Raw genomic sequence first — 22,823 nt, forward strand, 5'->3', positions numbered from 1 at the left:
GCATGGGAATTGACCCTTGTGAAGATGATGTATTGGAGATCATGGCTTGCCATACCTTGCCTTTTGCAGCACCATTTCATGCCCTGCAGCTCAATCACTTTTCCCTAGAGTTTTCATTTCTATTTTTTAAAATTATTTGGGTGATTGTAAAAAGAAGCGGGGGAAGCATATACATGCATTTGCTATAATTTACTTTTTCATTAGCCACTGCTTGATTGTATCCTTTACTACTTTAGGATGTAATCCTATGGAGAGTGGAAGGGGCAACTAAGACAATCTGTTTCCCTACCACTCCTACTTCGCATTTTCCCTAGATGACTGTTTTTGGCCACCTAGCTGAGCCGCTCAGAGAGGGAGAGAGAGATCCTGGAGACGCTTCAGGATATCTCATATTGTGGCCACTCCAGTCTCCTCCTTGAACGCTTTACTCTCTCTTCCAGGTTGTTTTCTCAACCTCATGGAGCAGCTGGCACAGTTCTTTCTGTGCTGGCTGCAAGGGAGGCAGAGGTCTGATTCCCAGCTCTGAGGTTGTAGTGCTGTCTCTGATCTCGGAACTGGGAATGTCTAGGGGCTTCAAGATTGCTCTCTTACTACTGGAACATAAAGTCTGCAACACTAGTAGCAAATTCAGCTGCTTTGCAGTTTCCCTTGGAGTTATATTCAGTGACATACCAGTAAAAGAGAATGGCAAGGAGTCTGAAACAGCTTAACAATGGTGGTTGGGTCCCAAAGACATTTTGCATTTTATACAGAAGAGTAAATATGTTATGGAAGAGTAAGGGACATGGCTACTTTAAATTGGACAGGAATTGGACAAGCATGTCATGGAAAGAAGTGGGGGAAATTGTCCAGTTACCCAAGAGTCTTCTTACCTAAGCTGACAATGTCTCTGTTGCAATGTTGAGGTTTTCCAGGCTGCTGATCCTAGAGAATGTTAACATCCATGTCAAAGGGACCCTATCTGGGGCTGTTCAGGAATCCATGGACCCCATTAGAACCATGAGACTACCCCAACTTGTCACTAATCCAAATCAAGAGAGTATACTCTAGATTTTTGTTTTTTCAGCCAGTCATGATGGGGGACTTTGAATTAGTTTGTCACAGTCAGATCACTGTCTGCTGAAATTTAACAAGTTTTCCCCAGTGCAGGAGTGGGAGACTTATTCATTCATGTGATCTGCCCCTGGAGCCTGTTGGATCTGGGTGGTTTCTAGAGGGCTTCTGCAGGCTTTCTGGCTGATGTGGCCGATAGTTCTGTCGAATCCCAGGTTGCTGTCTAGAATATACCTGGGCAGTTGACTTGATTGCTCCTGAGTACTCTCTCTGTACAGCTCTGCAGTACACCCCAGAGCTGAGAGTGGTGGAACAAAACAGGAGATGGCTTGAGTGCAGATGGAGGAAAAGTCTTAGTGGAGGCAGTCAAATCCTGGCATAAACCCTCAGTAGGAAGCTCTCATGCCTCTACTCAGCGCTCTTTCTGCCACCCAGAAAGCTTCCTGTGGTTGCTGGGGCCTACTATATGCTGATTGAGTTCAAAGTTGACAAGGAGCTTGGAGATGTTCATGCAAATACATCTGTAGTGAATCCTTGTCTCCACCCCCGTCCCCCACCCCAGGCTAATAAAAGCTAACAGGAAAGGAAATACTGGTTGGGGCAGGGAGGTGATTAATGCATCTTGATGAGAGGGAGTGGTCCTGTGCCATCTGTACCAGGCAGTGGTGAGGCCACTTCTGAAGAAAACTTGTCTGAACCAAGAATAATTTTAGGCTGGTTGAAAATACCTCCTTCCTGGGCAAGATTATTGAATGGATGGTAGCCAACCAGCTGCAGGCACTCTTGGAAGATATTATCTGGATCTATTTCGGTAGGGATTCAGACCAGGTTTTGGCACAGAAACAGCTTTGGTCACCAGAAGATGGGGAGTGTGACCTCTTTGGTACTCCTGGTGGCTTTTGAAATCATTGACTCCGATATCCTCCTGGAGTGGCTGGCTGAGCTAGGAATAGGGAGCACTGCATTGCAGTGTTTCCACTCCAGCTTGGAGGGCTGGATCCAGAAGCTGATGCTTGAGAAACATTGATCTGCCCCTTAGACTCTCTAGTATAGAGAGGGCTCAATCATGTCCCCCATGCTATTTAACTTCTGCATGAAACCACTGAGGTTATCCAGAATTTTGGAATGTTTGGTCATGATTGGTGGAGTGGGTTACTAGCATGGTGACCAGCATGCTACCAGTATTCCAAGTGTAAATTGATCCTCACCTTCCCACCATCAGAAAGGAGGCAGTGCTCATGCAGTGGCCCTAGTTCCAAAGGGAACATGATGCAGTGGAGTGTGCTCACGCCCTGTTATGTCATCTGCCCAGAGGCCATTAGCTGCTGGGTGGATTAAAAAATTAATATAGAAGAACAGATCTGTGCTGCCAGGGGTTGTGGGAGGGGAGCCCATGATAATTCACCCCTACCCAAAACAGTTGCTCACCCAATTTACTGGATTTCATTTTGATGAAGCCCTTTCCATTTTTGTTGCTCATGGTTCTTTTGGAAAGTTTTTAGAATTGCACACTAAAACTTTGTAGCCTGATTCTGTAAATATTTACTTGTGAATAAGTCTACTGTCACACGCGCCTGGGAATCTCATCTAAGTGCATGCACATGACATCTACAGTATATGATGGATTCCCCAGTAAGTGTGGTTAGAATTACAACCTTAGTTAAGCAGTGTGATGTACAGCCCAATACTATGCATGTCACATCCAGTGACAAATCGATGAGATTTCCATCTCATACTGAACAGGATTGGGTTGCACACAGAATTAAAGTTTACACATATATTTAAAAAGTTTAATGTTTATGAGCAAGAAATCAGACACATTTAAAATGCAGAAAGGTATTTTAAACATTTATTTGTTATTACAACATGCAAGATACAAAACAATTATAAAAACTGCAAAATGGTATAGAAGTAAAACCAAAATAAATGAAGGAATTATATAAATCAAAGTCATTCATTTCTAGAATACATGATCACGTATTGCAAATATTGTTTTTACCCGGTCTTCTTTAGAACACACAAGTTAGGCTTCGTGGTAATACTTTGTTCCTTTTGTTGGGAGTCTACAGTGGATTAAGATGGATTTTGAAATCCAGTCCAATCCCAATTACTTTCTGACTGGTATGTATCATTTGTAGCACAATCCTAGGCATGTCTGTCCAGAAGTAAGCTCTACTGATTAAATAAGATTTACTGCCAGGTAAGTGTATGTAGGATTGAAGTCTTAGAGCCTTTCCACAGAAGGCATTCATTGGGCACTCATGACTCCTCTGTTACAGTACTTTGTGCATGTTTTACAGGATGTCATCCTCTTCCAGGGTCTCTCTCTTGCTTTGGAACTATTATAACATTTTTTTCCTAACAGAAAAGTCTGGTATTTCCATGAATGGCAGCATGAAACCCTGATATATTTGCACAATTCCACTACACCACAGTGCCATCTAGTCTAATGGAACATTCAGAAAGACAGAGAGGGGTAAAAAACTGGGAAAGAACATGTGTGAAGAAACTGATCTCAATCCCACAAAGAATCCAGAAGCAAAAGTTCCAGCAAAGTTGCAGGTTAAAAGCCTCATGCAGAAAATACTTATGCTGTATTACTTCAAAGTAATTTGCTGAATTTAAGGAAACACAACCTTTGAACCCTGATTCTAAGCACATTTTCTTGGTATTTCAAGTAAATACATTTAGGATTATGTAGCATTTGTGAACTATTGTAACCACATTACTGGATACACCATGTTGTAAAAATAGTCAGCTTTCTTCACACAGGACATATTTAGAAAATACAACATTTCTGCAAGAGTGATTTATTATAATTCATTGAACACATTTTACTTTACTGCATTGAAAACATATGGCACTTACAAAGTCAAATTATTAAAAGAGAGTATCAAACACAAAGTTCAAAATTCAATCATTCATCTAAATACAATATCCAAAGACTAAAGATGTATTTTAAATGGAAAAAAAAATCTTTGAGGAATACAGAATCTTTACAAGAGGTAAGGTAATCCCTTGAGCACATGAAAACTTTATAGACTTTTCTGGGCTCATGAAGGGGCCCTCTCATGATCTTCAAACTATCTGACCTACTTGATCTGAGATCAGTAATTTGTAATAAGATCATAGGAAGCTGCCTTTTATCAGATAAGGATGCAATCCAAAATGAATCCCTGTAAATCCCTGGACTGGAGGATTACAGGCAATCTATGCAGGATGAGAGGAGTGTGGAGGCAATCTCCTTGTTCTTCCTGCCTTGCTTATCAGCTAGACAATAATTTCAGCGCTCTGCCTGTGGCACTTTAGAAGGGGAGAGAAGGAGGCAAGATGTGCCATATCATCGTAGACCTGGGTTGTCTTCTCCCTTGTTCTCAAGAATGCCCTTTCACTTCTTTCTGAGACTATTCTTACACCCGCAGAGATTCAGCAGAGACATTTTTCTCCACAGTGGCTGTGGGGACAAGTTCCCCAGATCTGAGGCCCAACCTCAGTTGGACCTCAGATATGGGAACCTGAAGCATCCTAAGGCCATAGGTTTGTTCTGTAAGACTGTTTATTCACCCCTACTCTGATTGGCAGTGCCTCAGCAAAACTCATCTGCTACCTAACCCCTTTTAAACTGAATCTGAGACCTTTTGTATGCAAAGCAGGTGCTCTGTCATTGAGTTGTGGTCTCCAGTTTACATTCTTCAAAAATCTTAGGGCAGAGAAAGTAGCATTAATTTATTCACTATACTAAATTCAGGAAAACTGTAATGACATATGCTTATTTTGCGGGGGTATATATGTCAGCAAACACTTCCTTCAAGTATGTTTGGGAAGGAAAATTAATCTTGGGTGGATTAAAGAACAATATAACGTAAGAACTCAAAAGTAAATGAGAACATAAAGAATGCCATGATGACACCCTGGAGGGTGAAATCCAAAGCACAGCTCTATGGAAGTGGCCAATGGAGCCAGCAGCTGCTTTGCTTATGGCATGGAATAAGTTTTCCTTCTGTTCAGTCACCCATTAAGCTGAAGCCAAATGGTCACAGCATGTTTGCTTGCATGATAAGAAAGAAATGTCTGTACCCTCTTCATCACCAATGCATTCAAAATTCTGAACCAGTTCAAGGACTTTGGTTGACAACTAGTCTGTGTTAGAAATTGCTTCAAGTTCTAGTTTCTAAGTCAACCAATATTAGGAGGGTGATCAGTTAAGATCTGTCATGGGCACACTGGTTGAGTCTGTCAATCTTTCCCATGGGAGTATAGATTATTCCATCTCCCATCTGTTTCTCTGTGATAGATCTTTGAGATCCAGATGCTGTGACTAAAGTTATTGCCTACTGAAGCTTTCTTTGTAGTTTATACAAAAAACCTGTATGGGGCTCAAAGGGATCTAAGTCTCACTGGCTGCTAAATTGCAAAGAAGTATACAGACCTGGCCTTTCAGTGGCAGTTTTTAGCTCTGCTAATTTGTCCTGTTAAGATGAATGTTTTGATTTTTTAAGAAATTAAGAAATAAGAAAATGCAGAATGTAAGCCCTTGTACGTATGGATTAACATTCCATATGGTACTTTGTTTTCTTTCCATACTGTCCTTTGAAAAAAGTTTCTCTTGGAGGATATTCGATTTTGTGCTAACATTTGAAATTGACTTCATACTTCTAGGTTCTTTCCAGTATTTTCAAAATAAAAATAACGGTATTTATATTTGGACACTTCATTTGCATTTGAGAAAAACTGAAAACTCTTCCATCACATGGAAACTAGATCTCATCATAAAGTGTGAATCTTTGGCGCTGCAGTGAATTAAGACAAACATACCACAAAGTGTGGTTTTGCAATATGCTATAAAATACTATAAGGAAAATTACATTAAAATTGCACAGAAATTCTGAACATTAAATATAGGCATCATAACTTTACCTTCCATTTCTTAATATTGAATACTGAAGAGTATATCAACACTTTCAAACAATGCAGTTTATATAATTTGTGTGCCAGGCTTATGGTCATCCTATTATTCATTTTGGGGCACTACAACCTTTTAAGCAGATTTTCTTTTCTTCTGCTATGACTGTGATCAATGCATCTAAAAATTAATGCTCCCTTCCACAGCATGTGTTTCATGTTGGAATATAAAGATAGAAGATTTTTGAGTTTCTGCTGTCATGTGGTTGTCAAATGTAACTAAATATGGCTTTTCACCCCTAGATGTGAGGTTTCTATTGCATTATGCCCTGTCAATGAACCTCTGCACCATTTTACTATAACATGAAGTGGGTATAACCTTCAGCCCCAGTCACAATTACATCCATCCAGATCCGCATAGCTTCTGGTGTGGGGGCCACCATGTAATATATTCTGTCATGAGTCTTAACACTGAAGGTCAGCAAAGGATTAGGACTCTAGAAATAAAGAAAAGTACATAAAATCAATGGTATAAATATAATCTTTCAGGCATTGAGTGCAACACAGTGAATGAATGCAACTGTAGACAATTTATGCCTACAGTTGTCTTCCAAAGCTGACAGCTGGGCAGTGACCAGATGCTAAGGAGAACAGGTCTCCTGTATTCTGAACTGTTGTTTACACAATAGAATTTTAAAAGATACAAATCTCCTTTTCTCTGGCAAGATTCACCTGTCAGAATACTGTCTTTCGAGCAACTATAGACCTTGTTCTTTGCACCATTTGTTCCATAGTAGAGACTAGATTCGTGCATGCTCTTCTGGATCACAGACTGTATGCGTGCATTGCTGCTCCTTCAAAACTAACACAGAAGTACAACTGTAGTTTGTGAATTCATGAAATAACATCCTGCCTTTGTCTGCACTATACTATGTATGCATATGCACACGTACCCAGTGAAATCCATGAAAAGAACAACTGGACAATACCACAATGTATTAAGTTATAAATAAGAGAACCATTTGTCAAAAGCCCAGAAATCATCAATACATTTCCCTGTCTATTGCAATTCATGTTCGTCCACAGGAATTAAATATGAATCACACTCTGTTAACTGTTAGGTAGAACTGTGTGCAAATTACAAAAAGCAGCGTTGTGCCTACCAGCAATACTCCCTCCATAACTGTAGTCAACACAGCTTATTTATAAAAGTTTCAAGGAGAGAGCACGACCAAGAATAAACTGAAACTAGCATATATTAGATACATTCATTAGTTACAATGAATCACATTTTACATGTAGGAAAAGCTGGACTTTTTTTACCTTATGAGCATTCTTAAGATGATCATAATAGACTTCTTCAATGGCTTGGAAATAAATTACTCCTTTTAGTTTAGTTTCATGTTTGTCTGCAAATAAGGAAAACGAAATGGATTGAAACTACCACCACATTGTAGGGATTAAAGGATTAGTTTTTCCAAACAAGAGTCAGGAATAACATGTTTGTTTACAAATTTTCCTAGGAAAACCTGGAATTTTAAAGGCCACTGACCATTTTGAGTTTGTCTAAATATATTTTTAGATCAAAAAGGGGGAAGGGGGAGCACAAACTTGAACTGTGGCTCTGTTGCTCACTGGCTTAGTCCTCCTGCCTGCCCACCGGAGAAGCAAAAGGATGAAATCTGGTTGTGATCTGCTGGGCTGGGAGGTTTAAAGTCCAGTAGGATAAGGAAGATGAAAGGATGAAGAGGAAGGATGGTGTCGGTGTCTGTGTCCATGTCCAAACATGTGAAAATGGAGAGGAGGCATATATTCCCCATGTCCTGGTGTTTGGGTGAAAATATCTGGCTTCCTGAAATCCCTTTAAGGATACTGCATGGCCACCCTCATCACCAAATTATATTTATATGCTGTCTTTTTCTCTGCAAGGAATTCAATAAATCTTATACAATACTCCTCTCTATTTTATCCTCACAACAATGCTGCGAGGTAGGCTAGGCTGAGAGTCAATGAGTGCCTCAAAGTGAACAAGGAAGCTACATGGCCAAGTGGGAACTAGAACTTGAATTCCGAAGTTGCAGTACAACACTCCAGCCTCTGTACCCCACTGGCTTTAAGTTGGGTCATTTATTTATAGTCCATATCCACTGAGCATTTCCCTTGTTGTAGAAGAGAATGGAGAAGAATCAGACACACATGTAAAAATGTTTGAATATTGGAACGGCTAACTTTCTGACTTTGGTTTGAATACAGGGGAGTTTTAAGTAAATATGGATAGGGACTAGATGTACGGGAAAATTAGGGAAATCAATGAGTTATTACAATACAAAATATGAACATATGAACAAGACTAGTAAACAAATTACAACTTGCGAAAGTGATACGACAGAATTAATATGATATATTAAGAGACAATAGAAATGCTTCCCATGTCAAGCTTAGCATATGACTCACCTGCATAATAAGAAAATGTTCTCTTGTTTCTATCAAACACAAACCATCGTTTTTTCCATGTTTTAATTTTCCCTCCCATCTTAATAAGAAATCCTCTGCACGTCTTCTCAGTAAGTGAAACATGGTAGCAGGTGTCTATATTGTGGCCAGCTGTCTCTATGTGACCACGTAAATCGAAATCTTCCTTTCTGACTGGCAAATAACGAGTCAAGGGCCGAGACTAATTAAAAGTAAAGTAAACGTGGATGTTATTATGCTATTTATCTAGTTACACATAAATGTTAATGCACAAACAAAATAGTTATTATTACATTGCATTTATATCCTGACTTTTTTCCTCTTGTGAAGAACCCAGAGCAGCTTTTGGAGTTCTCTTCCATTGAATCCTTCCTTTCCTTTAGTATTGCTTAAGATAAGCAGTCATAAAACCTTTAAGTGATTCAAGGGACCGAACACACACATGCACAAACATACACACCTATTGGGAAAAACTCCCCAACAGTTTCTGGAAAAGCATCATCTCAGCTAAATGGAATACAAAGTACCAAGTTGCTAATGAAACTACAGTACAGTACAATGCTAATATAATTGAATATACTGCTCTATGTTTCTAACTTTATTCTCCCCCCCCCCTTCCCTCCCTGTTCATCATACTGTAAAGCAGATAACAATTTCAACCTGACATTAACATGTAACATTTTGGATCTTGCTAAGAAAATCGAAGTAAAGCCGGCTGAAAGTCTGCCACCCAAATCTCTCACATCTTACTTGTTAGCAAATCTATAGAACTCACTTCCCAATGCCCTAGAAATAAAAAATCTTCTGCCCTTGCGATACTCTGTCTTTATTTTTCCGCCAAAGGATTCGTATATGACATTTTATAGTTATAAAATGTGTTTTAAACATATACCTAAACAAATAAACACATGCTTGCTCCAGCTCTAGAAAATGTCCAAGCAGGGAAAGGATAATTCCTCTTCCTAAGTGCCATGGTTCTGATCAGAATTGGGGGCCCAAGTGGCTGCTTTTTACAAAAATGTAAGGAAAGAGCACATTGTTTAATTTGGTTTTCAGCATTCCCTTTGGAAAATACAAGGATGGTGGATAGATAACACTGCTGGCTGAAAAGTGTGCTTCCCCACTCATAAGCCCAAAAAGCTTCCAGAGCTGCTTATCCACAATCAAGGAAAACACAGAAACTTCCTCCCAGTCTACAAAGACATGATACAAAAAGTAAAAAGGGCAGAGGAGGTAAGAGGGAAAATTCAAACTCAGGCACCAATTGTTTGGGCCAAATAGTAGTTCCTGCGATGATCTCCTGAAAACATTCAGGAAGAAGATGGTCCTAATGGAGCTGGCTGTTCATCAGGCCTGATGGCATGACCCTGCTCCTCACCTCCCTCTATTGCCGCCTGATGGGCTGGCTGATGATGACTCTGCTGGCAGCCTGATGACATTTGAGGGAAGAACCCAACAGAGCTGATGTTTCTGCAGAACAGCCTTGCCTCCCATCCTGCTCAGCCACAGTCTGCTGGAATGCTGCTGCCTTGTGGCTGTGTATGGCAGGATTGTGTTATTCTCAATCAGTACTCAAAACATTTCACACTGAGAAGCTTCTCTCAGTTCCATGTTTTCATAATGGTGAAACTGAACTCTAATGGGTAAGTGTTGAGTACAAGGGAAGCATCATGCAATACCAACAAAACCTCTCATCCACATTTTGCTCAAAGGAAAGATTATGTTTCTTACTCTGTGACTGCAGGCCTCAAGAAAAGACTTGCCACTGAATGTGTGATCAAGTCGTCACAGATCAAACACTAGCTTTCCCCAAACTGGTGCCCTCCAGATGTTTTGGACTTCAACTCACTTTAACCCCAGCCAGTGGGGCCAGGGGTCAGGAATGCTGAGAGCTGCTCAAAGCATCTGGAGAGCACCAGGCTGGGGGTGGCTGTCATGGACAGGGCTTCATATCATTTGATGTCACCTCTTGACACAATGCTTTTCAACGGAGGAAGCATCCATTGCAAATGTTTACACTGTCCTGCAGAAGTATCTATCCCCTTGACTTTTTCATAATTTGTTGTTTTACAACCTGGGATTGGCCTTGTTACTACTTGATGTACACAAGATACTCAACACTGTGAAGTATCACAGTGCCAGCACAGGTGCCAATCATTTTTATTGTGGCATGCCAGTTCAGTAAACAAAAATGAATTGGCACTTATTGATGGCACACATATTCACCTCTTTAAAGAGTCTGTACTTGATAGAAGTACCTTGGCAGCAATTACAACTGCGAATCTCCTTGGGTAAGTCTCTATCTGCTTTGCACATCAGGGTCCTGCAATGCTTGCCGCTGGCAAAACTGCTTCAGCTCTGTCAGGCTGGATGGAAACTACTGGTGAACAGCATATAGCTGTGCACAAATCCACTTACAGTTTTTTATCCTAGCTTTTTCTAATCTTTCAGTCTTTTTGGGGGGGGGGGGTGGACCTTGCATTTTGGTTGTTGTTCTATAAAAGTTAGAATTCCTTGGCAATGACTGCAAAACAATCAGAGATCAGCCAGTGGATCCTGTTCTATCTTTTGCTCCCCCGCACACAAGAGGACAACTCTGTATTATCTTCTGAGGGTTACATTCCTATCATGCTCACAAATATCTATCACTGCACAGACAGGACAACTTTCGTATTCTCACATCTCAGGCTTGCTAAATTAAAGAGTGAAAGGTCACTGCTATTTCCAAGGCTATCCAATTCAAGGTCTATTTGCAAAGTTTATACGACTGGTAAACAACTGACACATTATTTCTAATTGCAATCAGAGGTGCAGCAAAAGCCGTGTTATACATTCCAGTAATATGCCATGTGCTGAATGTGACGTGACTCTTCTAGGAACATTGTACATTTGTGTGTCAGTGCATTAGCGTGAAATGCTTCTTTTTACTTGGCAGATGCATTTGCATACTCTATTCAGCTTTGCTTCCCATTTTCGTATCTACAGATGACATACCTGGGATCTTTGTTTTTCACGTATCTTAACTTCTTTTTCAATTAGTTTTTGGCGCTGGCTGGTTTCTTCCTGCAGCCTTTTTTCTAGTTGTTCTCTACGACGCTTTTCTTCTTCTAATGCTCTTTTTTTAGCTTCCATTTCTCGTTCCTAAAAGCCACATCATACAGTATTTTGTAACTGTACTTTTTCAAAATCTGTTAAGTACAGATTAACTTCAAATACATTCTCTTCAAATTTATTTGTCATGGAAGATGTTTGCTTCAACTTGAAAGCTTTACCTTCTAAAGATTTCAGTTGACATCTGGGTCAACGAGTTTGTAAATAAGAATGTGCAACACATGCTGAATCATTTGGCTGTAATGCAGTTCTTAACAGACACCAGTGGACAAATATTGTGCACAGTTGCTATTAATTATGCTAAAGATGCATGAGTTTGCATACAGACCAGGAAAAACATATTGAAAAGTGGGTTCAATGGTCAGTCATAAATATGGCTTATAATGGGCTTATAATGTCCCAGGCTTAAAAACTGAATTAAAGCATTTTGAGACATGGTCAAATGCTTCTGCCTGAGGCCTTGAACAACACTCAGTCTGAATCCTGTTTCCAGTGCTGATAAGACAGATATTACCTGATTCAATATGAAACCTAGTTCTAAAACCTATTTGAGGCCAATACAGTTATATAAAATGGCAAAGCTGTAATACAGTATTAAACCAGTGTGGCTTTAAGGAAGGGTATTACGGCTGTTCTACAGACCTCCAAATACAGGTACAAACTATTGTTCCTCCTGAAAGAGCAAGATGTAACCAAGTCAGGCATTTCAAAATCTTGTATCTGCAATGTGCAATTTCATTTTTCAGTGACCTCCTGGGGCCCATCTCTTAGACTACACACTGCTACATCAGCACTCCTACAAATACTGGTGCTTCAAGCAACTGCTCTGATCTGCTCCTCTATCTCCTTAAAAGTGCAGCACAAAATTTCTGGAACATACTGCATATTTATTCTTAGAATTCCTATGATTTTCTACAAAAGATCATTGCAAATTTTAATGGCATGTTTGGCTCACCAAATTGTAAATGTAAAGGGACTAGAACACAAGCAAATAAAGAATTCCTGACAAACTGTAGGCAAATATAACTATTTCAGAACTCTAATGTCAACACAACCTCAAACTGTACTACTTCAGTGTTTGCTGTTACTCTTTATGGCTTACCCTAGATTCAAGCAATCGTGTCTTTTCAGCATGGGCTTGTTTCAAAAGCCTTTCCATTTCTTCTATTCTTGCAACATTTGAAGTACTTGCACTGAACAGAAAAAATAATAATTGAAAAAAAGAAAAAGAAAAGAAAACTGGAGATTTGCCTCCAGACTTTTTGTTTTAGGATATCAGATCTGGATATGTTTCAGTCCCCTAAATATGTGGAGAGAACTAAACAGTCTCACCTTCTCTGATTAATGAAGATAAGAGAGAAGTGAAGTGGACTGAACCATGGCCTTGGTGAGTTCTCCTTAAGATTAAGCCCAGTTGCTTCCATTCCTCTCTGATGCGGCAAAACTGTGCCTGAAGCTGCACAGGACAGGCAGGCTAGCCTGAAAGGCCAGATTCAGCCTGCATGCCAGAGAATCCCCAGCATTATATGCACATGCTCTAAAACACTGATTTGCATGGTCCCCAGAAATCTATTAAACGTACATGATAGGGACCTCCAGAAATAAAATTCTTTTGGATGAGTAAGTCCTTAACTGGCACATTTTAAAAGAGCAATATTTATCCTGTGTGCTTAATTACAAGGCCACATTTATTATGAACACAAAATGTTCCCATGCTTTACCTGGAAATATTGTCCGGGGAGCAGGCAGATATGCTGGTTTCCATGCTGTCAGAACTATCTAGGCTTAGAGTGTCAAAGGCATGGTCCTTGAAACTATGATCAGGATAATGGAAGGTGTTCAGATATACATTCGACTCAGAAGCAGTTCTGCTGTAGAATTCAGGAGATTTCTGTCTTTGATCTTCACATATATGTTGGTGGTTATAACCTAGAATGAGAAGCAAAACATTAGTTGATTTAGTTGCATTTTATCTTTTAAAATACATAGTTAATATTTCCAGGTAAGCACTTTAAAATTAAATTATTAATTTAATTCTTAAATTAAAAGCAACTCAAGACATTTCAACACTATATGATTTTGAGTCCTTATCTGGTTTGAAAATCCACACTTATTAATTATGACAGATTCTTTTTGGAAACTGTCAAGACTTTACTAGTAGCAAGCATATGCCTGTTTTATATCAGACATATTGTTGCTCCATGTGGTGGGCAAATGAGTGTATCTGAGTGGCTTGCTGTTTTGCAACAGCTGTTGAAAAAGGCATCTGAAACAGCCTTCAATGGGTGGCCAATTTATAAGCACTGGCTTTTACTCAAGTTAATTGGATGCACCGTTTCAGATCCCCTGTGTTGTAGTTGTGCAGGGACCCTAAAGCCCACTGTTCCTACCCACAGTCCATTTGACTGATGGGGGGAGAACTGGAAGACAAAAATTAGTTTTCTGCTTGTTAGTACACCTCTTACTTTTTAGCACAGGGAGAAGCTGCCGCCGGATGTGCCTTGAGATATTAATGTCAAGTGAAATGTTTAAATAGCTGATTAAATGTTCAGGGCATCATTTTATTAGAATAGTTAGAATTCAAAAAATGTTAAGAACCCTTGGAAGTAGAATAAAATATGGATGGATGGATGTGGGTTATCCTGTTGTCCCAGCTGTGCTTAAGAAGCCAGGGCTTGTTAACCATGAATAACCCATGAAGAGAACCCACTGTTTGCTCTTGGGTTGTAAACAGTGGGTTATTTATCATGGTTTGTTATCTCATCCAGGTTCAGATAATATGACATGCCACAATTCCACAACAGCCCACAGTTCAACAATAGCACACACTCAGTCCAAAGTGAAAAATGTACCATGCTGCTGGTTCTAAGAAATACATGACTTAATGTCAGTAACTTGAAATAAAATATGATCATCCAAAGTTAAAAGAGAAACAGATCATTAGTCTGGGAGGGCAGCCACCTGAAGCAATCAGATGCATTCAGACAGAACACCCCACAGCTGCCAGGACATTCTACTAAAGCTGAAGTTACTAATTTGGAGAAAATGACAATAGTTATTCAATTTCCACAAGCTATGCAAAACTGCATTTGACAGAAAAACCAACATGATTAAACAGTTTTTTGAGGTAAACAGAAAGACCAATGCCAAAAACATACAGGATAGTAAAATGTAAAAACAAAACAGTAACACCTGTTATTTTAAACAGACTTCTCCAATGCAATCTAACGTCTATAACCCAACATCACTGAAATCCAACCGCATCTCAAGGAGTTGCTTTCTTCACAAGGAACAAAATCAAGTAACATGCTTTAAAATATCCTTTCTGTTTCTCATGCTTCCCTGTGGCAGATATTCCCCTCAATGCCTAGATGTGGGGAGGGAGGCAGGCATTGCCGGCTGGCGGAGGTGTACCTTCCAAAACTTTTCCAGTGTAATGAGAACTTTAGACTCTCCACATGCTGTTTCTAAATTAGTTGGCAGTGTCCCTTTTCCCAGTACCAAACACAAAATCAGATATCATGCAAAGAGATTTCTCATACCTTTTCTGTCTTTTCCTGATTTAGTAAGACACACAGAATTAGAGGGAGAGGGAGGGGAGGAAGAAGGGGGGACAGTCATGTTGTGGCTATTTAAATACAGGAAAAATATTTAAAGTAAATATTATTTAAGTAAGCTAAGGAAGAGCTGCAACTGCAGATGTCAATGATGAGTAAAACAGGTCACCAAAGAGTATATTCTGGACTGCAGTACTGATTTAAAAATCCTGGTTGTTTCAATGGACTGTATTTCTGTTTAAATCCATTAGCTCCTGGATATAAGTCCCTTCAGATTTTTTTAAAATGCCCACTTCTTTTGTAAGATCACATTTCAATGTGAAAGTATCAATTACTGTAACAATTCTAATATTTCTTAGATTTTGGCTACAATCCTAGGTGCACACTTGGAGTAAGTCTCACTAAAATCACCAAATCCTTCACACTCAGTATACACGAGCACACTATGTATACTGCAGTTGCACCCCTTCAATTTACTGACAAACAGCAGCTAAGAGACAATTCTCTACCATTAATGGTTGTTGTTTTTTTAAAATAAGAATGAATGAGTGATCCCTGCATAGTTTTTGATGTTTAGTTTGGGCTGGCACAGAAACTGAATCTGTACAAAAGCCATAAAGAACACATTCAGGTGTGGTTATTGTCAAGATCCATGACAATACACTTGGATTATTCAATTTCAAAGTATGGCATCTTGTTTTTAATCTGTCTATGTCAATCTAAAAGCCTATACACATGTAGAAGCATGTGCTTTCTATTTTGGTTAAAGCACCTGTGCAATTAAAGAATTATTTCAATAACTAATGTTAAGAAAATGTAATTAACACCCATAAAAGTGGTGCAGCTTGATGAATCCAAATGATAAAATGAAGAAGAAAAACCATTTTTTTGTGTGAAAACATTTTTCTTATTTGAAAATACTGCATACCAATGTAAGAAACATTACCTTTGTGTGTCCTTCTTGATTCGGACTCTTTGGTTGTTGTTCCCATACAGTGAGGAAGGACGCTGCCACAGCTATTGCTTTGTCCAAGTGGGAGATGAGCCTGCATGAGATACTGGAGCTTCAGGGTACATTATTTTTGTATACTAGTAATCAGTAAAAGAATCCAAGTTTTTCCGTATGAATTTCATGAATATCTCTTGCTTTGTGTTCTATATACTACTTTGTAAATTTGGAAGTTGAACTTGTATATCTCCCTTTCCTTATTTTGGTAAAATTCAAAAGCTTTCTCTGCATCTGAAGCATGTTCATTCCAGTGTTGGGCTGATGAACAAATTCCACTTTTGATATTGTAAGAAGAAAAGGAGGCAGGAATCCTCAGCTACCTGCACTTCCTGTCCCACCACCACTTTAAGTAATATCTGAAGGTACTCAAAGATGAGACCAAACATATAATAATTATTATATAGCTTGTAGCCGAGACTGATATTTATCTTTAACTTGTGCAAGCAGGTGCAGAGAAAGGATTTGGTATAGGATCACTGTGCTCTAGGAGGGGAGTTGAACCTGTCTCCCCGATTGCCTCCCCAAATCCTTCCCATGAAGTGAAGATGAAAAAAGAACTAGTCTTCAATTTGGTTCATAGTCTGAGAGTCATTCAAAGGAGGTAGGTATGCTTTCTTGGTTGTATTCAAATCAATGGGACTTAGGTTAGTCATTACTAATTTGACCCATTCATTCATTTGTAAGTCATCCTGAGATATTCTGGAGGGGACAGGATAGAAAAGCTTTTAATTAATAAATAAAAATAAATTTCAATAGAACTTCAGTAGGATTCAAACTAAGCATGACTAGCCTAGTCTGAATCCAAACCACAGGAACTGCACTACAGGATAAAGATTAACCTTGCCAAATAAAAATGAATTAAGAAATTCAATTCTTGTTGAACTATTTATTATGAACTATTATTTTCTGTGATGCAGATGTTACAACCAAATTACTTTACCTTAACACTTCGTCCAAGCGTAGAACTGCTGAAATGGGGTGATACAGAAGGAGCTGTTTTCTTGCGTGGCAAAGTATCACTCATGTATGGCCCCTCTTTGTGCTGCTTCTTTCTCTCTTCTAGATTTCGGAAGTGCTTAAAATATATAAAATGCTGATGTGATTATATGGAAGCTGCAGGCTGTAAGTATCATTTCTTTCTTTTGTTCATTTGTTCTAAATCATGTGCAGGTTTGTCCAAAAAAAAAAAAAAAAGACAGGACAGAGTATCCAAAATGTCTCGAAGTGTGTAAAACTTACAGCATAGGGAATAAAAGCTAATTATACTACAATATTAAAATGTCTATTGAAAAGTAGGAAAGTATGTTTGTCAGGGATAGCAAATTTGAGAAGTCTGGGAGGCGTTTTCTCCCCCTGCATGTTGCAATCTGCCCTGAAACAATTTGTACTTGTATAGCACTATGGAGTACCACAAGAGTCAAATTTAGCTTTCTTGCAGAATTTGGCCCTGTGTCATGCTCCTGATGCTTTTTTAACATTATTAAGAAAAAAAATCCAGGACACCCTGCAAATTTGACCAATGTGACAAGGTTCAACAGGGACTGCATGATGGAATACTGCATGTTGAATCCATCGAATACTGGATTACAGCTACCAACCATGTCCCACTGTGCCAATGATTTATACAAACAGTGTAAAGATAAGCACTAATTTATGTGATAAATTAACAGGAGAATTCCTTGAAGAAGTCTCACTATAACTGAAGAGATTTGCACAGGCGACAGTCTTATTGTTTTGTGATCATATAGCCCATGGGGATGGCTAACATAACCAAAGAAAGTTAAAATTTGTTTGACATAACATAAAATTTGTTATGATAAGAAGAATTCCAAACAACAGGAGAACTGAAAAGCACTATGAACATGAAACAGTGCTACAGAAATAATGGCAACTATCATTTGAGCAAAAGGCAAGTTATCAGGCCTACAGAGTTGCACTGGTATTACGATTTGATCCACTGTGGGGCACCATTCAGTGGAGATGTCTGTAACTGCCTGAACTCAAACGTTATAGACATCCTATGAACAATGGGGCGGGGGGGGGGTGAAGAATTGAAGCCCACCTCTGCGCTCCTCTCACTCTGCAAAGTGCATAAATGGCTGATTATGGCTGTCTCCATGCAACTTCAAGATGGAAGGGAAGGAAGCTGTGGTGCCATGATGGTATGTTGCATTTTGGTGGTGTTGGTCTCCTCCCTGTCCCCTCCAACGCCCCAAAACTCTTCTCCCAGGTTGCTCTTACAACCTTGGAGAAGCCACCAGCATCACTCTTTGAGTTATTTTCCAACCTTGTAGCTGAGAACCCAAACAATCCTATGGCTGTTGAAATCCTATGGCAGCTGTGTAGCTGCCATAGGAAGGACATGATCATATAGGGTTTATACCCTGGTCCCATGAAAATGAGTAAGTAGCAATTCTATGGTCCCTAGGAAAATGTCCTGGGGCTCTGGGTATTTCAGAATTTCTATCTCAAAGTCATAAATACTACTAAGACCTTAGAAGGGAAAATCAGACTGCGGATTACAAATGAGGAGGGGGAGAAAGGTTAGGGAAGCTGACATGGTTATGCAAATCCTGAACCTTACTATCCTACTCAAAAGCAAGGAGGATGGTTAATGTTGCCTTCACCATTTATGTTCTTGCTAGGCATCTGCTAGCAAGCACTGGATTTTCAAAGTATTCTGACTTGGAGTTATCCCTTGGAAAACAGAGAGTTGCTCCTAATTTATTAAAATGAAAGGACACTGTACAAAGGCATCACACTTCCTTAAACTGAGTTTGTTTTAAATGTGAAATTACCTAATGCAAAGCCAGATGTTAATTCTAAATACTGGGTTGCATCCACACATACTACTCCATTTATAGGAGGGTTCTAGAAAGACCTTCATATTTACAGAAAATGTTTCATGAATGCAGCAGTAAGAATGATTCCAACCTGTTGTCCTGCATTTTTAGTAAATGTAATCTGAGACATGCACTTGTGTTTTTAGCAGCTGAGCACATGCAAAATACTAAAACAAAGCAAGCAATTCGGAATAAGCTCTTTAAAACATGTTTTAAAGCTAATACAGTATTCCTATGCCTATCCAACAAAGTAAACAGCAACTGTAATGTTATTGATAGCATTGTTTTTAGATTATTTGTGAATCATTATCTATAGTATATTTCTCTGGTTTTGTTAATTAAAACAATTTACTACTACTACTACTATTATGCTGCTTTCATTAATATCAATAGACAAAACATCTGGAAGAAAATAATGACCTGTAAAGCTTATATTGATTAACATCTTGTTTAACTGCTGGTGTCCACATAACAAGGAGTAGATGGCTATTTATTTAATTTTATTTTGGTTATGTGTGGAACTCTGTCAGTCTGAGTTTGATGCACTTATCCAACTAGGAATAGTACACACATGGAAACAAGTTGCTGACGGCGTATCTCAACTGCGCATGTACACATGTATATGTGTGAGAGAGAGCGAGAGGAAGAGAGAGGTGGGGAGAGCAAAGGATTTCCATCTGATCCAGTAACTTGCTCTGTGCACATAAAGTTTTTAAAGAAACTGCTAGAATTCCATCAGTCAACCATAAGGAAATGGGAGTGAAGCACTGGATTCAGACCCCTCACTTCTCTTTCCCCTCCAAGCAGCCTGAGCCCTGACTCTCTGCATGCACTCCACTGGATTCATGCAGAAAGTCCATGCAAAGTTAACTATATATCAAGGTGACCTGCTTCTAGGCATGTTACCTGTGATTGCCTTCGGTGTTTCTTAGCTGGAAGAGGAGGTGGTGTGTCAGGTAAAGGTATAGGCTCTACATTTGTAGCCCTGACCTCAGGCCAGTGGGCTGGTGAAAGTTGTGCAAGAGGGCGAGGAGAAAGGGAGTGAGGAGACATAAATCCAGAACAGAGAGATGCTCTTAGCTTTATAGGAAAGAAAGAAATTATATTCAGAGTGTTTAAAAACATATAAGCTGCAGATATAAATAAGAGTAACAGGTATATTGTGGCATAAGCTTTGTGAACTAAGAGCCCGCTTTGTCAGATGCATGAAGGGTTATCAACAGTTGATAGATGAAGAAAAATGAAAACTGCATTTGTTGGAGGTGTTTGGTTACAGATTTGTGATAGTCTAATAAGAAAAATGGGTGGTTTTATCCAGACCACACACACACACACACTAAAGAACAATACAATGAGAAAGACTTTTTTTTCAGCCAAAAGTCTTTTCATGGCTGAACCATTTAGACTAAAATTAGGCATCCCAAACTCAACTCTTGTTGCTAAAGAAAACGGGAGAGTCTTTCTTAATGGCAATCTACATGTGCAACCAGAAAAAACCTGAGCAAGCTTTGCCTCATGAGGCAGCCCATGCTCTATCTTCTTCTCACATGGCTAGGAAAAGGAATAAACTCAAATTTGGTTTCACCTAGGATAATTTCTAGTTAATGTGAACCAGCCATCATGGTCTACTAAAAACTATCAATTGCTACCAAGCTATATTTAAACCATGGTCTAGAATTTATTGTAACTGTGGTTCCTGGTCAACACATAATTACAAGCCATGGTGAGTAAGAGCTGGAATTCTGGTTTATTCCTCTTCGGGCTGTTGAGGAAAAGAGGGCAGGGGGGAGCATGTGACCCCAGACTCAACTGGGCTCTTTCCGGCTTGTATACAAGGCACTGGAATTAACCAGTTATAGAAGCAAGTTTACCTCGGTAAGTAAAAAGTATTGCTTGTCAGATAAGAAAGTTTTTTTCTGTCTCTTCCTTCATGCCCCCTCATGAGATAATCAAAAAGTGGGGAAAGCAGCCAGATTTAATATTCTACTGAAATAATATTAAATATTTCTCTTTGGCTGTACAGCATGGATGGGCAATATGAGGCCTGAGAACTGCAATGTGGTCTCTGGCCTGCGGTGCAGCTATTGAAGTGCCACAGGGATTTGTAAAATAAAGAAATAAAACCAGCAGATTAAATTTTACTGAATTCCAGCAGCAAAACTACTATAGAGGATTAGAACTCACAAACTTAACTTTAATTTAGTCTTTAAGCCCCTGTAGTTCTTGCTGTTGAATTGTTTGATAGCAGTGGGTAGTTGGCTGCCAATATATTTATTTATTGGCTGCCACTACCAAATTTTGGCTTAGGGGTGAGTGGGGAAGCAGCCTCTACATTCCCCAAGTTGCCCATTCTCGCTTAATTATATATTCTACAAACTTAACCCATTGCACAGGAGCAGGATTATATACTTCAAAATAACTTGGCTGACTTGGATACTGAATGTTTTCCATCTCAGGCAGCAAACATTTTGGGCAGTTCCACTGGGCAGTATCTTATTTATCTGAATACGACCTCTTGCTGATTTTGTTGTTCTCTGGAAACAAAGGCAGGCAGGCAGCAGGGACTGACCCCTACTGGAATATTTTTTCCTAATTTACTTTATACAGATTCTACCTCCCTTGTATTTTCTCCTTCCAGTGAGCAGGAGGAGGAAAGGTACAGAGGAGTCTAGAACATATAAATGAGATTTCTACCTAAACAGTACATAAAGTTAATTTCGCTATCTACCCAAACCCCTTTAACTGTAAAAATAATTCAGTTTCATGGTTAACTTCCAAACACCAAGGGAAAAAAATGTCGAAAGCAAAATGTATACAAATGGGAAATGTCTCTTAAACAAACCTCTGTATTTTGTGACTGGCTCATCAGGCCAGCTGTGGAAGGTTCAGTGGGAACAGCATCAGCAGCAGAGGGGGGTTGAGTGGAAGGGGTTATATTCGAGGAATTACCATACGGCTCACTAATGTCATTTACACTCATATAACCCTAAAAGGAGGAATTCAGAAGTTAAACATAAAAAAGAAGCAAAAGCCAAAAGGCATGCAAAGGTATTAAGGTTCCCATTTTGCTGTGAAAGTTAGTTTAGAGTGATCCAGCCAATTCTCTGTGCTCCATTAAAATATTTTTAAAAATCATCAAAGTTACATACACTGGAAATTAGAATGCTTTATTGCAAACAAAATCTTTTTCAAATGTTCATTATAGATGAAGTATTTTTATAATAATCTACAACCATTGCAGTTCAAATGTTGCTTAGCATGTTTAAATAACAGGAGCAAAATATGAACTGCCAAGTACCAAATAAAATTCATCCTATTTCCCTCAAATAACCAGATGTATGGTCAGTAGGACTCATTTATGTATACATGCTGTATCAGACTAAAGGCCTGTTAGTTCACTGCTCTGTTTCCTCTGTGGCTAACCAGATATCAAAAGACTCTAACAAGCAGGACGAATAAAAGAGCATATTCCTGCTAGTGTTCCCTAATATACACTCTATTAGCGCTATCAACCAAGAATTTGTCGTATCCACTTTTAAATCCATCCAAGCTGATGGTCATCTACAACTTGGGGTAGAAAATTTCATAGCTAAATGTGTGAACAAGTACTACCTTGCATTTGTCCTCAATCTCCCAGCAATCAGCTTTGCTGGGTGAACGCAGGTGCTAGTATCCTTAGATGATCTCTCTTTTTTTCATAACATGCTTTATTTGTACACCTCCATCATGCCCCTCCTTACTTGCCTTTTTTCTAAGCTAAAATGTCCCAAACAGCATAACCTTTCCTCACAGGGCAGATTCTCCAGCTCTCTTATTATGCTGCTTTTTATATTCTGCACTTTTTCCAATTCTACAAGATCTTTTTTTGAGGTGCAG

The 22,823-nt window shown here is 39.2% G+C and overlaps 1 protein-coding gene across 6 annotated transcripts in view; it reads right to left on the minus strand.

Annotated features, from left to right (window-relative positions):
• Positions 1–2,888: 2,888 nt before the first annotated feature.
• PHLDB2 (pleckstrin homology like domain family B member 2) overlaps positions 2,889–22,823 on the minus strand; it is an 82,680-nt gene continuing 62,745 nt past the window's right edge. For 5 of the 6 annotated variants that reach the window (XM_044441867.1, XM_044441866.1, XM_044441864.1 and 2 more), the window contains 8 exons: positions 17,045–17,179; positions 16,042–16,141; positions 13,260–13,467; positions 12,641–12,731; positions 11,422–11,568; positions 8,410–8,629; positions 7,279–7,364; positions 2,889–6,452 (listed from right to left, as the gene is read on the minus strand). In XM_044441867.1, coding sequence (XP_044297802.1) covers positions 6,312–6,452; positions 7,279–7,364; positions 8,410–8,629; positions 11,422–11,568; positions 12,641–12,731; positions 13,260–13,467; positions 16,042–16,141; positions 17,045–17,179 — 1,128 coding nt within the window. In that variant the 3' untranslated portion in view covers positions 2,889–6,311. Of the gene's footprint in view, positions 6,453–7,278; positions 7,365–8,409; positions 8,630–11,421; positions 11,569–12,640; positions 12,732–13,259; positions 13,468–16,041; positions 16,142–17,044; positions 17,180–19,853; positions 20,028–21,789; positions 21,934–22,823 lie in introns of all 6 variants that reach the window. The other variant, XM_044441869.1, reaches the window with a different exon arrangement.

The sequence above is a fragment of the Varanus komodoensis genome, unplaced genomic scaffold, assembly GCF_004798865.1.
Source record: "Varanus komodoensis strain SLA01 unplaced genomic scaffold, ASM479886v1 scaffold4, whole genome shotgun sequence".
NCBI lineage: Eukaryota > Metazoa > Chordata > Lepidosauria > Squamata > Varanidae > Varanus > Varanus komodoensis.